General features: G+C 42.9%; 1 protein-coding gene across 2 annotated transcripts in view; it reads left to right on the forward strand.

Moving 5' to 3' along the window:
- LOC134208192 (TWiK family of potassium channels protein 7) overlaps positions 1-11,340 on the forward strand; it is a 45,259-nt gene extending 33,919 nt beyond the window's left edge. For both annotated transcript variants that reach the window (XM_062684246.1, XM_062684255.1), the window contains 6 exons: positions 1,798-1,959; positions 2,021-2,144; positions 2,464-2,631; positions 10,175-10,372; positions 10,430-10,545; positions 10,614-11,340. In XM_062684246.1, the coding sequence (XP_062540230.1) occupies positions 1,798-1,959; positions 2,021-2,144; positions 2,464-2,631; positions 10,175-10,372; positions 10,430-10,545; positions 10,614-10,883 (1,038 nt within the window). In that variant the 3' untranslated portion in view covers positions 10,884-11,340. The remainder of the gene's footprint in view (positions 1-1,797; positions 1,960-2,020; positions 2,145-2,463; positions 2,632-10,174; positions 10,373-10,429; positions 10,546-10,613) is intronic.
- The last annotated feature ends 5,165 nt before the right edge of the window (positions 11,341-16,505 follow it).

The following is a 16,505-nucleotide window of genomic DNA, read 5'->3' on the forward strand; positions in this document are numbered from 1 at the left end:
AGCAATCTCTCTAACATTTCCACACTATTTCACTTACAACTAAATACTTTTGAAGCAGTTTCAGTAGCGCACGATTTCACATTTCATTTCGACTTCAAAGGCACATAGGATACAATCGATCGGGACCAGCTATGGCAGCTAATGCATGAAAACGGATTTCCGGATAAACTGATACGGTTGATCAAGGCGACGATGAATCGTGTGATGTGCGTAGTTCGAGTTTCAGGGGCATTCTCGAGTCCTTTCGAAACGCGGGCAATGTCTTTCGTGTCTGCTATTCAACATCGCTTTGGAGGGAGTAATACGAAGGGCAGGGATTGACACGAGTGGTACGATTTTTACGAAGTCTGTCCAGTTATTTGGTTTCGCCGACGACATAGATATTGTGGCACAAAGCTAAACGGATTGGACTAGTCATCAACACGTCGAAGTCGAAGTACATGATAGGAAGAGGCTCAAGAGATGCCAACGTAAGCCACCCCCCACGAGTTTGTATTGGTGGTGACGAAATCGAGGTAGTAGAAGAATTTGTGTACCAGAAAGCGGTAGGTCTAGAAAAATAGAAATAACAAAATATGTTTTAATTGTTTAGGATTTTTACGAATGCAAATAGTTTCATGGAAGTCCAAAAAGGCTCAAAACTAAAGCATGTCCGCCAATAATCCTGTCCCAAAATCATTATTTTTGGAGTATGTAGTATCTTCTACTATTTTTTTAGTTGTATTATTTTTTATGAAAATGAGTCGGTCAAGCTTAGCGATAAAATCATTCTAATCACTGCCATCCTTGTATTTTTACCAAGAAAATTTAAAAAAAATGCGGCTTTCTGCCATGTAAAAAGAGTTGCATAACAATATGACAAAACGTCTTTGTCACGGTGTACCCATCACAACAAGTAGTTTAATTTTTCGATGATTCATGGTGACATTGGCGAAAATATCTAAAAGGGCACACTATTGTCATCCTAGCAGTGTCTGAAACCCTATGATTTTATTAGAACCGTGTAGCTTACTGAAAATTAATTCATGACGATCACAATAGATTTTCAAAATCTTTATTGACGATGAACCTGAACAAAAAATATAATGTAACGATATTCATCTACAGCAGACTCATTTCAGGTCGGCTTGGACATGCACACAATTACGCTAAACACTGCACAAGTGCAGATTCCATCAATTAATCGCACAAATCGTCCGATCTGATAACACAATGACATGCAAATTAAAAGAGTCATAAAGTCGTACGGTAATCACCATGTGTGTAGTACAACAACTTGTCCAGGCGTGTAAAAACAACCAAAGAGGAATTTCTCAATGAGTGTTAGCTGGACGATGAGGACGACTTGATGCATCTGCTGCGGAAGTAACCTTGACCTTTCAAGTGTAATTTGTTTGAATTTCAATCTTAATGTCCATGTAAAAATGACAGATTGTTCGGACCTTCCATAGACTACACGGTTGATTAAGTGCGTAGACGTACGGAAAGTTTTGGAATGGAGGGGACTTTTAAGCAAAGCGTTGCACACAGGTCGTTTCGGTATTCGTCTGATAAACACATATTGGTTTTAACAAGTCATCAGTTACACTTCCTGTAGTTATCAAAACAAACCAAAACTTCCCTGTTTTGCATTCATACATTCAATGACGCCGTTCGTTCCAATTTGACTTCTGTCCTATTGAATTTTAATTGATGAGTACCAACAACGTGATCCTCAGCAGTTACCCTTCTTTCCTCAGGCTGTACATAATCGAAATGTGTTCGTAAACTTAATTATACAGTTAATTTCGTTAACAGATATTCCGGGAGCTCGAATTGCCGGCAGAAGTTGCACGTATCAAAGGCCTGCGAGAATCATTGGTTGAACAACGTGAGCATTTCATTTATTCCATAGTGAACAATACCGATGTACGAAATCTGGATACATTGTTTTCATTAGAGTTAGAGAAGTATGAAAAGGTACGTCTACGTTTTTATCAAATTAGTTTTAGAAAAACAATTATTCATTCAATCAGTGTAGGTAGTACAAGACGCTGCTCAGGGAGGAATTTCCATAGACGTGGAAAATAATTTTCCGGTAGGATCAGAGAAATGGAGCATCCTGCAGGCCGTATTCTTCGCATCAACTGTCTTAACGACAATCGGTAAGTAAATGGGCGTCCTACCATGATGGATGATATTTATATTAGCAACTCAAAATTTTAATAAATCACGCTTGTTTTGAAACACGTCCAATTAATCGCTTCATATGTCTACCAAGTCAGGCTCAATTAATTTTATGCACTGGATCATAGCCGTAACTCATCGGTGTTGGAGCATCATAGCTGGGTGGACACAAGTTGAAACAAAATTGGACGATCATACTTCACGCACCGCGCGCCCTGCCATGTTTTCGTTTCGTTGCTCGTTTTTTCACCGATTCAATTACCCGTTTAATTTAACATCAACGTACTGTCTCCACAGGTTATGGAAATATAGTGCCGGTAACGCTGTGGGGGCGAATTTTCTGCATACTCTTTGCACTGATCGGTATTCCACTGACGTTGTCGGTTATTGCCGACTGGGGTCGACTGTTTGCGACGGCAGTTTCGATCCTTGGGAAACACTGGAAGTCCGTTATACCCTTCGCAAGTAAGTATTAGTCGATTAATTAAGATAATTAACTACTTTCTGACAATGACAGAAGCAAAAACATATGTATGTCCTATTTTTGTGATTCTGGAATACTATGATTTAATTCGTTCAGACCGTAGAATCACAAAATCGAAAGGTAAACGGCTAGTCTCAATTCTAGTAAAAGAACATAGATTATTCGATGTCTCGAGAGAAATGAAAATAATAACAAGCACTGATTGTTATTGATCATTTTGCTATATATTTTTTTAAATTTTTTATTTGTAACCTATACATGGTCGCCAAGATTTGCCAGTTTTGTTTTACTTAGATACTTTTCAACGCACTGGTATCAATACCTGCCGCAAGGACCATCCTCGAGAGCGCTCATACCTCGTCATATCATTAAGGCCCCTTTGCTTAACATCGTTTTCTTTACCGGGCAATGTTATTCATGGTGGCTCATTGAATGCCATTGTCTGTCGAGCTGGAACGCCACAGAAAGAGATTCGTGGGGTTGTGGGCACGTCAGCCGTTGTTACCCGGGGTTTGGTAAAGTCGTTTCTGAACCAGGTCGCCAAGCCTCGCCAATCTTAGCAATGAAGCAAGTAAAATGCAACTAACGAATTAACGGAAACAAAAGTCCGCGTGGTCCAACAACAGATTACGAATACTTAGTCGACTCAAATTCCCGACACTATAGGCACATAACCAAACTCTCGCAATTCATTCTCCGTACGACTAATAGGAGTGTCGAAACTCTTGAAATTATTTCAGAAAATATTTTTGTTGACCCCGGGATGGTCATCCTGAAATAGGCTTCCGTGAAGCCAAAAGTGGCCACAAACTTATTCAGAATAGGTTCCATGCAGTGGGGCCTAAAGCAAGGATGTTATCGATCATTTAGTAATTTGCGATCATTTAGTAATTTGGGTCCCTCCTTAGCCGTGCGGTAAGACACGCGGCTACAAAGCAAGACCATGCTGAGGGTGGCTGGGTTCGATTCCCGGTGCCGGTCTAGGGAATTTTCGGGTTGGACATTGCCTCGACTTCCCTGGGCATAAAAGTATCATCGTGTTAGCCTCATGATATACGAATGCAAAAATGGTAACCTGGCTTAGAAACCTCGCAGTTAATAACTGTGGAAGTGCTTAATGAACACTAAGCTGCGAGGCGGCTCTGCCCCAGTGTGGGGATGTAATGCCAATAAGAAGAAGAAGAAGAAGTAATTTGCGTTTGATCATTTAGTAGTATGTAGTAGTAGTATCATTTAGTATTTAGTTATTGACAAAACTCATTCCAAAAGTTGAATTTCAAAATGTGTTGTATGGCGGACTTCTAGTGCAAAGATTCTTGTACGACTCTGCCCAATGAATTCCACTAGTAACGGAGTTAAAGCTATAGATTGAGTAACTTAGACTAAATGATAATAAAATTCCAATCATTAAGTTTGAGTTACTGCAACTAGAGCTATAACTCCGTTATTAGTTGAATTCTAACAACGAACTATTAGGCAGAGTTGTAGAGAAACCTTCGCACTAGTAGTCCACCGTACAATACTTTTTTTTAAATTCAGCTTTTGGAATAAGTTATTGACAAACTACTAAATGATCGAACGTAAATTACTAAATGATCGATAACATCCTTGGCCTAAAGTAAATAAGTTTGTGATTCAGAAGAAACCCAGGCAATATAAAGTTCAAAATGCTTGAAACTGGACCGACCATTCTTGAACTAGGTTTCCGTGGGATCAAAAGTAATCACAAACTTGATCGGAAGAAATCCTTGCAATGTGGGTATCTAAATTTTCAGTACAGTTTTGGAAAATTGTTTTATTAGCTTTGATGTATGGGTCTGTGGTGGTTACAGACCGATTTCAATATATTTGAAGAGGAGTGGGGTTCGAACTTTTTTAGCTCTGTATGTTGTGGGGCTTGCCTAGGTTGTCGTGGGATTTGATAGTAGAATCTGTTCAACCCTATAAAAAACTACATGATCCGCAATCAGGACCAATCATGTGCCGCTCAAAGCTCACTAGCCAAAATACTGGTGTTGGGTGAGACATTGAACAGACCTCACACGGTCTAACCCGCATGAAACGCCGCGTAGTCGATTCATCGCACTATTTCCCTTCACATTTTTTTTTATGTGCAGCTTCAGCTGGAGTAATTTTTCGAGCCTTTTGCTTTTGAAAATCCTTAGTGTGCAATGGATGGATGTCAAGATTTGGTATCTAATCTCAATGTGCACAGTCCGAGAGCTCTAAAATCAATTTTTTACAGTTTTTACAAGCTTCCCGACCATTTTGAAAAATCACGTAAAAACATGTAATTTCTACAAAGTCGCGAAAAGCGACCCGCTTAAAAAGTGACTCCAGTGTACTTCGGCTAACTAACAACCTCAGAAGAAGCATTCAGATGGCAGACGAATGAACCCGGAATTGCATCAGTTGTTTGGAGATCCATCCCCTGTTCACATAGCCAAAATCGAATGACTGCTGTGAGCCGGGCACGTAGCCAGAATGTTGGACAATAACCCGGTGAAAATGATTCTCGATAGCGATCCGACGGAGACCAGCAGGCGAGGTCCGCAATGAACGAGGTGGAAGACGATTTGCGGACACGATTTGCCATGGACCGAGCTGAATGGAGACGACTTTTGTCTAGGTAGTGCGAATTGTTTCTATCATATTTTCCGAATATATTGAATAAATTGAAAATCATGATAATTCAAGTCCATACGGGAACCCGTGTCGGTCTTGAGAAGTTTTTTTTATTGTTACCTTAAAAGCTAATAAAAGTGACTCAAAGTCACGAAAGTGAGTCAGCTGTTGATGCTGAATCTTTAAGGTCACTCCTGACAGAATCCAAGTTTCAAAGTGCTCGCGTTTTCGGGGGCACACCACTCGATACGGAGGCGGCGGACAACTGTCATTTTTGTTGATTCAGCTTTGCTGCGTCGCAGCATGCGTGAAAAAATCAAAATGACAGTTGTGCGTTGCTTAATTAAGCTTACAACTTACTTGCTTAAATTAAGCATTCATATGAATAAGAAGCTATTCAAATATGACGTCCACTACTTTTTGAGGTTTCTAGACCCCCCATTCTCCTCTGTCACGCTTTCTGTCTTTCTCGTACAACAAAGTTGTACCGAAAGGCTATTATTTCACTCCAAAATCGAACTTTTTATAGAAGTCTCGGAGACCCATGATGTTATATACCAATCGACTCAGCTCGTCGAACTGAACAAATATCTGTCTGTCTGTGTTTTTTTTCCCAAGCAATAAAGGAGAAAACTGCTCGACAGACATCCTGGGTTGTCCAGGAATTGCGGGTTTGGGACAACCCCCAACAGCAAACGAGGGAGGCAGGACTACATCCCCGACCGGCAAAACCGTTTCCATTGCCGCCAAGCCCATGGTTCCTTCAATACAACCAGAAAGTAATGCTTCAAAGGGGGGCCAGTGCACAAGGCACCTTCGAGGTTGGCTCCGTGTCCTTGCAGCATCGAACATCGTGACTTGCTTTTTTAGAAGAACATCATGGTATCGTGCCAGCGCATTGCCGGCTTTCCAGGTGGCCTTACCACGCCCTATGTCCTCGGAAAGTGGGAAGGGTCGACTTCGCGCCTGCTTCCCTCTACAAGACTGGTATCAAGAATGATGATGCCGCGTGCACCCCAAATTGACCTCTCTGCGATAGGGCCTATTCGCCAACACACAGAGGGATTTTCCGACGCGGTGCCTACGCCTGCCCCAGGCTTGACGTGGACCGCTTTCCGTCCTCGGGCTCGGAACCCGCCCGGTTGACCGACGCCGCGAAAGCGACGATACCATGTTGTTCTTCGCGCGGCTACTTGTTCGATAAAATGATCGAGTTCGACCACAAGGCACCGGTATGGCCCATGAAGCCGATTCCGAACCCTTGGACCACCTCTTATTTACGCCTGAACTAGCCATTCCTCGAGTCCACACGCCACCTAGCTGTGTAGCAACTTCATCTTTACACATCCTCCGAACTAGGATGTCCGGAGTAGTATCCAGACCACATGTGGCAAGCATGTGGTCACGCATTGTGCGAAAACGTGGGCATACGAACAACATGTGTTCCACCGTTTCCTCTAAACCGGCGCACACCGGACTCTCGGGCGAGGCCGAGTGTCCGAACCGGTGTAGATACTGTCTGAAGCAACCATGGCCTGTAAGGACCTGGGTCAGGTGGAAAGTGATTTCCCCATGACGCCTCTTGACCCACGTACCTATCTCCGGTATCAACTTATGTGTCCGTCTACCCTTAGTGGAACTGTCCCACGCACGCTGCCATTTGACCATTGAGGCCAACCTGACAGTCCTACGGATGCCTCTCGTCCCACGCATTTCGAAACACTCTATGTCTTCACCGATTACGATGTCAATAGGCATCATACCGGTGATGACGCAAAGTGCATCCTGCGACACGGTGCGGTACGCGCTTGCAACTCTTAGGCACATGAGCCTATACGTACTTTCTAACTTCGTTCTGTAGCAGTCGATACGCAAGCTGGCCCCCCATACCTCAGTATGGACAGAGCGACACTAGCCAGAAGCTTGCGCTTACTGGCATATAAACCGCAGAGCTATTGGACATCATCCGGGACAATGCCACTATAGCTGTGGAGGCACGCTTGCAGGCGTAATTGACGTGGCTACTAAAGGTGAACTTATTGTCGATCATTACCCCCAAGAGTTTGATGGAGCGTTCAGATGTGACCGCGCAGTTGCCTGCCCTTATCACCACTTGTTGTTCCGACTTTAGGTTGTTAACAACAACCACCTCAGTCTTGTGGTGAGCCAGTTCTAACTTCCTGGAACTTATCCACTCCTCCACAACTGCGATCGAGTGGGCTGCAGTCAACTCCACCTCTTCGATCGATTCGCCGTAGACCTTCAGCGTAATATCGTCCGCGAAGCCGAAGATTACCACGCCCACCGGAAACTTCTCCGTCGTACATGACGTTCCATAACACCGGACCCAGTATGGAACCTTGCGGAACCCCTGGGTTTATGTCAACGCGCTTCCGACCCGCCTCCGTGTCGTATACCAGTACTCGATTCTGGCAGTAACTTCCGAGAATCTTGTGCAGGTACTCGGGAATTCCAAGACACAGGAGCGCATCTGCAATAGCTGCCCAACTGGCACTATTGAATGCATTCCTCACGTCGAGAGTCACTACTTCACAATAGCGAACTCCCCTGCCCTTACGCTGGATAGCTTTCTCCGCGGATTTGGTAACCGACAAGATAGCGTCTACGGTCGACTTACCCTTTCGGAAGCCAAACTGGTTACTCGATAGACCATCCGCACCCTCCGTGCGTATCAACAACCTGTTGAGGATGATCTTCTCGAGCACCTTCCCCGCCGTATCAAGCAGGCATATCGGTCTATATGCCGACGGATCCCCCGGCGGTTTTCCCGCCTTTGGCAATAGGACCAAGCTCTGCCTTTTCCATGCTTCAGGAAAGACTCCCTCGTTCAGGCATCTCTGCATGACAGATCTGAACATCTCGGAAGCCTCAGCAATGGCTGCTTTGATAGCCAGGTTCGGAATACGGTGAACCAAACCGCGGGCTGTTATGGCAGCCTATAACCATGGAGCATCTAAACGACTTCGAATTGGCTGATGACGTTGCACTCCTCGCGCAACGGCGCTCTGATATGCAGAGTAAGCTCAACGACCTTGCCGAGCGCTCCTCTTCGGCAGGTTTAGTCATCAACGTCAACAAAACCAAATCGTTGGATGTAAACACGGCGACTCCTTCCAGTTTCACAGTAGCCGGGCAACCAGTGGAGAATGTTGAAAGCTTCCAATATCTTGGTAGCCAAATGGCGTCGGACGGCGGTACCAAGATCGACATAGGCGCACGGATCAAGAAAGCAAGGGCTGCCTTTGCGAGTTTAAGAAATATCTGGAAAAACAGGCAGATAAGTGAACGCACCAAAATACGAATTTTCAACTCTAACGTGAAATCTGTGCTTTTATACGCTAGCGAAACATGGTGTGTATCAGTGGAGAACACTCAACGGCTGCAGGTGTTCATTAACAGATGCCTGCGGTATATAATTCGGGCCTGGTGGCCTCACAACTGGATCTCAAACAATGAGCTCCATCGTCGTTGTCACCAGAGGCCGATAGCAACAGAAATTCGGGATCGGAAGTGGGGCTGGGTCGGCCACAGTCTACGTAGGGCGGAAACGAAATCTGTAAACAAGCATTAGACTGGAACCCAGCGGGACATCGCAGCAGAGGCAGACCCAGAGGCTCATGGCGGCGAAGCCTCAATAAAGAAATAAAAGAAGTCGACCGAAATCTAACCTGGCAACAGGTTAAAGCGATAGCCGGGCAACGCTCAGGATGGAGATCTTTCAAGTCGGCCCTTTGCACCACCGGAGGTGTACAGGATCCGTAAGTAAGTTCGGAATACCATCCGGTCCTGGCGCCTTACCTACACTAAGGGACTGTGCAATCCCCGCCACAGTTACTCTTCCCTCGTCGACCACCCTGGCCCCTGGCAGCTTCAGAAAGTGAGGCCAAGGACTCACGTGTGGGAAGAGCCCCGCGATGATCCTCTCCAGCATCTATTGAGACCGCTCTGTAGGGGCCATCGCCCCACTTGTCTTGGCCATTACGACCCTATAGGCGTCACCCCATGGATTCGCTCTGCACTTTGACACAGGTCCTCAAAGCAGGCTTTTTAATCTCAGCTGGACTGGACTTTGAACTAGATCTTAATGCTATGGCGCAGCTCTTCAACGACGAGATACAACGAGTGATTGAAGCTCGTGTTGCGCTACATCGACCACCTTTAAAACCTTCGTTGCCAAACAAACGTCTTCAAAATGGAAGCGTGTCAAGCGCTCTGCACTCCGGAGATATCGACTTGATCCCTCGCCTTGTTCCAAACGTTGATTCTCGCGTGTCAGCGTGCACTACAAGCGCCTTTTAATGTATCTGCGCGAATCCTCTGCTGAAATGGTGAATTGTTGCTGAACATTTTATGAGTGCCTTTTCCAACATACAAGGATAGAATCACATACAGAAATTGACGCTGCCTTAAAAATGTTGTAAATAGCATCGATTTCAATATCACCGAAATTTCAGAAAATCGAGTTCTTAATGCAATCCATAAACTAAAGTACTCCGTTTCTCCCGGTCCCGATGGAATTCCTTCTGCAGTTCTGAAGAAATGTTCAACTACGCTTACAACACCAATACTACATGCATATGGCGGGCATAGAAAAGCTTTCAATTGATAAATGAAGAAATGCTAATAGAAGAAGAAGAAGAAGAAGAAGAAGAAGGTTAACATTTAAATGCTCTCTAACGTAACAAAAAGCAAAAATCCCTAAATATTTTGAGGTTTCTGATTTGAAAGTAAAACAAATGCATAAGGAATATCATGCTAAAAATGCATACTCTATATAAGCACTGCACAGTCTGTGCAATAATAATTGCCGTTTTAATTTGATTACTTAACATTCAACAATTACACACCCAGTTTTTTTATGCAAATCTTCTTTCTTAGGATTTTGTCCTGATGTAGGGCTCAAGATGAGTGACAAAAAATGGCTCTACGCCGTTGGCGCTGTTTGCTTTCTGGGTGTATACCTTGCGGCTGGAACTGGCTTACTGTTGCTGTGGGAGGAAGACTGGAACTTTTTCGATGGATACTATTTCTGTTTCATCACTATGACTACAATTGGATTCGGCGATCTTGTTCCAAGTAGGATCTTTATAAAGCAATTCCCAAAGCCAGCATGATTAATTCGAATTATTTCAGGTAAACCAAATTACATGCTACTGTGTACCTTATATATTTTAGTAGGATTGGCCTTGACTTCTACAATTATTGAACTTGTGAGGAGACAGTATGCGCAAAGCTGGCATAAACTGCAAGTATGCATATCGTATGCATTTCAGTCCTAACGCAGCAGTAATTGATTTTTTGTTTTGATTAATTCTAGGCTTTATCAGGCCCGCTTGCCGAAACGCTGCGCCGGTTGGGTGAGTCGGCGGGAACTGGAATCGATGTCACGGCATTGCACAACGATTTGAGACGGGTTCTGACCGTTGTCTCGATGCCTCGACGCCACGGAAGCAAAAAGAATGATCCCAGCGAAATGGCTGCTTTGGAAGCGATTACCAATGCAATACTGCAAGATATTAAGGAGAAACAGGAAAGTAAGGAACCACCGAAAGTCGTTCAGATTGTCATCTACGAATCGTCCGTCTAGATTGAGTGGTGCATCACAGCATCGACACGTGATTGAAAATTTTACTACGATGAAACCTTCGGCGCATTTGCACGTATGCAAAAGCTGTAGTTTGTATTAGCGAAACCTGTTTTGGCGCGTCTTCATAAAGCACTCTTACAAGAACGTCCATAAAGAATAGGAATAATTGTCTGTACAGGAACATAGATTAAAAATTGGAGGACGGAACTCGATGTGCATTCTATTAATTAGTAGGAACGCCATCCGACAAGCTTCACATAAATCTACATGTTTTATGTTGATATCATATCAGTAATTTTTCAACTTCACAATGGTTATGAGCAGCATATCAACGAAGCTTAAACAGTGAAACATCGCTTAAAATGAATACAGTTGATGGGATTTGATTGGAAATTCAAGGAAAAATGTAGTTTTCATTAGATTAACGCATAACAGAATAAAATTAGGATACAATGGATAACAATAAGTCTTTATGATCCGAAAACTGTTGACTATTAGAATATTCTATTATTCTAGCTGTAATCGTCTCTCGACCTGCATGTCGCTAGCTAAGGGGTTGTAACAGTATAGAAATCCAACGGTTGGTATTGTACCATTATGTATGGTTCAATTCAAATCAATTTATGGTAAATACATTTTGATTAGTAATCACGAATGCTTATTAAAATGTTCAAAATAAAATACGCTGATGCGTCTGTTTGTCTGAGGTTGAAGTTCACCGGCTTATTGTTGGTACACAGGTCACAGATCACAGGGAAAGCGGCAAAAAAAATTTTGCTCAAATAATCGAAGTACATCATTTTAATGGCTATATGGGAATAAGGGATTAAGGGAATAATAAGGGAATACTATTTTTTTTCCGCAAGTTAAAGCTTCATTTAGCTACACATTTCTTTATAAATTACGTAACTCTAAGAAGGAAAATAGGGGTACCATGAAATACAAACAATATACGAAAATGATTCAGAATCGTCGTCTACATTTTGCCGTGATTAAAAAAAAAATAACTTGATATGAAATTATATACTCAACCTGATTGTCGTCAAAGAGTTGTTGAATACTCTGAGAAAATTTTCCGGTTTGAAAAGTGTCAATTACCTTTGCAAAACGTTCGCCATATCATTAGCATCGGTTATCAAAGTATGAAAGATTTTACCACAATCTCTTTTTTCCAACACGAACAATCCTCTGGTCAAGTTTGAGCGGAGCACCGATTTGATTTATATTACGATCACTCAAAAAAATTTCAACTTTGAATATTTAAAGAGATAAATAAATATAATTCCCACTGGCGTTTGAACCTACTAAATAAACAAACGATAAAACTTATTCTTTCTGGAGAGAGGTGGACATTAGGATTGGGAATTGGGGAATTAGCATTATGATTGCACCGTACAATACTCCATTGCACAGTGACGTCACGCACGACTTTTGACAGGTACTGGTCCTGTTGTTTACAGACGATTACATTTTAATTTTGATATAATTCTATCATTCTTTGGTTTATCTGATCGATTATTACCTAAACTTATCGATAATTACCAATATTTGAATGCGGAATTTACGAAATGTCTTCAACATCGTGAAATATGCAGATTTAATTTGGATCAAAAAAATTCTTTGTCCGAAACGTAAACAACAGGACCAGTACCTGTCAAAATAGTGAAGTTAGGTTTGCCGCGCGCAATGACCTATTGTGTGGTGTCTTCAGATATAATTCTATTGTCTTAATAAGATTGAGAGTAGGGTGGTTCAAAAAAATCAATTTTGCTCCACAACACTTATCTGATTCTGTATCATGTTCTGAGTGTCGCCGAAAATTTTAGCTCATTAGGATTTAAACTAGCTAAAAAGAATACTATAGAGGTTTCACTCAGAGAAAACCGCATCCTAATTAATCGTTCAAATAATTAGTAATCGATTTTCCAGAACTTATTCTAGGTTTTCTCTCAAAACATGCATCAAAAACTTTTATATACCGCCGTAATCTGGATAAGTAACGTATACGCCATTTTACAAAAAAAAATCAGAAAAATATATTAAGCTCGTTTAGTGGAATGTATTAAACCGTCGAAGACGAATTAAGTACTGTCCATTTAATTCCACCAGTTAATTTTCGTTATCTTTGCAGATACGTATTTCGACCACAACTGTGTGGTCGTCTTCAGTCGAGTCAAGTACAAGACACTGAAGACGACCACACAGTTGTGGTCGAAATACGTATCTGCAAAGATAACGAAAATTAACTGGTGGAATTAAATGGACAGTACTTAATTCGTCTTAGACGGTTCAAAAAAAATGTTAACGAGTAGTACTTATCGAGCTTTTCAACAGAAAAATGGAAAACTTGTTGGTTACAATTTGGCGCACACGTAACTTTTTCAGTTTTCAGTATAGCTTTAGTTTATTTTTTGCAACCTGTTTAATTAATGTGGAAGTGATAAAAAGTTTTCTCACAAGTTTCTCCAAAAAAATCAATTCTACGTATCCGGGAACTACGAATTTGTTAAATATATTTATAATCTAGTCGACCCGGCAGACGTTGTCCTGCATAGTAGGCAAAAATGCGCGTTTCAAAATATCCGTACGAATCTTTATTTTAGTTTTTCTCGATTTACTCAATCATTCTCGTGATTTTCGCATGAGCAAATATCATATAAACACGTCGGAAACGATAACGGACATATTTGCTGAAGGAATGGAGAAAATCCAACCAGCCGTTTTCGAGTTATGCGGATACAAACACAGACCATTTCATTTTTATTATATAGATTCTCGTATTTTAAAATCAATTTCATCGAGAATACTTCGGAATGGTGGTTTCAAAATTCTTCAAGACAGCTCATCCAAAGATTTATATTTCAGAAGCTTCTGGAATGTTATCGAAAATCTCTTAACCGTTTTCGAAAAACTAAAGCGAAATATGCTCCGTTTCTCCAAAGATTTCAGATTAAATAAAATCTCTGGAGATCAAACCGTAAATCAAAGGGAATAATGGAGGAATACACATAGAGACGTAGAAGCTCTGGTTTAGTGACAGAAATTTGCTCTGGTTTAGTGACAGACAATCACGTTTTATACCCCGTTTTATATGTGGGGGATGCGAACCCCGTAAACCAATATTGCGTAAATCCCGAAACTCACATAAAAAAATCTCTTTTTCACTTGTCATAAGACGAGTTTGTACAATCCCATTGAATTCCACCACTTAATTGTATCTTGACAGATACGTATTTCGATCTCAACAGTAAGGCCGTCTTCAGTGTCTCGTACTTGACTCGACTTACGACGTACGAGACACTGAAGACGGCCTTACTGTTGAGGTCGAAATACGTATCTGTCAAGATACAATTAAGTGGTGGAATTCAATGGGATTGTACAAACTCGTCTTATGACAAGTGAAGACATTCCACTAAAAAGCTCAAAATAATTTTCTTAAAAAAATCTATTTCACGAGGCACATTAGAAAAAACCCAGATTAATCCACCTAGCAGTGATGATGAATTTCTCGTGCATTATAAAATATATTGAAAAAATCACATTAGAAAGGTCAAAAAAGCTCTTTAGGAGAATAGATCACATTTTTTCGATAATTTTGCATGTTTTTGCATTAATTGCCACCATTTCCGAAATTTTTTTTTCTGTTTTGAATTTTTTTTCCAAGGGGGGACTTTTGGGAAAAAACAATGATTTTTCAATAATTCCGAAATGCAATGTCCGATCGAAACAATTTTCAATAGCAAACAATGGGATCGCATTCCCCGTTGAATGCAATTTGTTGCGAGTAAATCGGATAATGCTAAGTTCCAAAAAGTGTGTCTACAAAATTTGTACACATACACACACACACACACACACACACACACACACACACACACACACACACACACACACACACACACACACACACACACACACACACACACACACACACACACACACACACACACACACACACACACACACACACACACACACACAGGGGGCAGCAGGGACTTTGTCCAAGGGCTTGACGACCCCTCCCCATGGCCACTGCGAGTTAGGGGGCCTGTCTAGAACGTGGTGGGGTTTGACAGTGGGCTCTGTTGAACCTCTATAAAAAGCTGCATGTGTTTGCAAGCAGGCCCTATCACAGCGACCGTGCGCCGCTCAAAGCACACAAGCCCAACAGGTGTGCCAACCGGCACATCAGGATTGATGCCAGTAAGATCCTGATTATGGTATACTGGTCACGGCAAACGACATTGGACGATTCTCGGGTTTTGGATAGGATTAGGCGTATATGGGCTGACAGTCGAGCTATTCTGTTTCCTGAGTAAAAAAGAGTGACATCTTTTTGAAATGGCAAGCAGGCTAATGGTTCGTCTGCCTCCGTCCCGGTAAACAACCTGGCAGGCCTCCGGTAACGCTCAACTCTTGTCACCTATACCGGTGGGTAGTAGGTTCAGATGCACCATTCCTGATTTACGCCGATCCGGCTCTGAACACGGTGTTATAAGGCACCGGAGGCAACCCTTGCATGGACCTCACTGTTACAAAGGCACCCATGGGATCACAAGGGGCGACTATCTACAACAGGAAGAGATAACGGCCCGGAGGGGGGACCCTTTTTACATGGAAACAAATTCTACAATCAACGAAGGAGCAGGCGGTGCGAATGTTTTCGCAAAGAGTGGGAGGCTGCAGCGATCTCCAGTGATGGCGCAGGCAGCAGTAGCAAGTACCAGCAGTATGGCCAAGGCTGCTGAGAACCAGGCAGGCCAACAGGAGCTAGGATCCGGAAATAGGGTGTCCACCCCAAAATCGGAAAGTAGTGCTATTCAGGAGGATCTACAATTTGGGAGGTCCAACCTGATGGAGGTGCGGAAGCGAGTCAACGAGCTCTATGACTTCGTGAAGGACAAGCACAATGTTCACACGAAGATCAAGCTTCTAGTGACGAGCATCAAGTCCGCCGTTAAATCTGCTGAGCACGAACAGAACGCGCTCAAAAGAAGAGCGGAAGCACTGAAAGATGCAGCGGAGCATACAACAGTCGAGGCACTGCAAACACCAATGAGCTCCCGAAATACTCGCACGGAGAAGCGAAGCAGGGACTCTCCAGGAGAGCAGGAAATCCCGAAGAAGCAGCGGAACGTGCAAGATAGTGCTAGCGTACTGAAGGAAGGCGTCAAGAACGGTGATTGGCAAACCGTGGAAAGTCAGCGAGAGAAGAGAAAGAAGCAGAAGGAGTACGTGGAAAGAAGAAGGAGCAGAAGAAGAAAGAAAAACATCGCTCTTCTCGTGAGCGGGTCAAGGGGACGCCTTGATAGTCGAAGTGAGCGACAAGACGACATACGCAGCGATATTACGGAAGGTGAGAGAAGACCCGGTGCTCAAGGACTTGGGTGAAAAAGCGGTGAGGACTAGGCGTACTCAGAAGGGGAAGTTGCTGTTCGAGCTGAAGAAGGATCCCACGGTCAAGAGCTCGGCCTTCCGGGAGCTCATTGCCAATTCCTTAGGTAGTGAAGGAAACGTAAGGGCTTTAACGCAGGAGGCCGTGGTCGAATGCAGAGACCTGGACGAGATCACCACGATAGACGAACTGAGGGATGCACTGATCTCACAATGCATGCTGGGCGA

The sequence above is a fragment of the Armigeres subalbatus genome, chromosome 1, assembly GCF_024139115.2.
Source record: "Armigeres subalbatus isolate Guangzhou_Male chromosome 1, GZ_Asu_2, whole genome shotgun sequence".
Lineage (NCBI taxonomy): Eukaryota > Metazoa > Arthropoda > Insecta > Diptera > Culicidae > Armigeres > Armigeres subalbatus.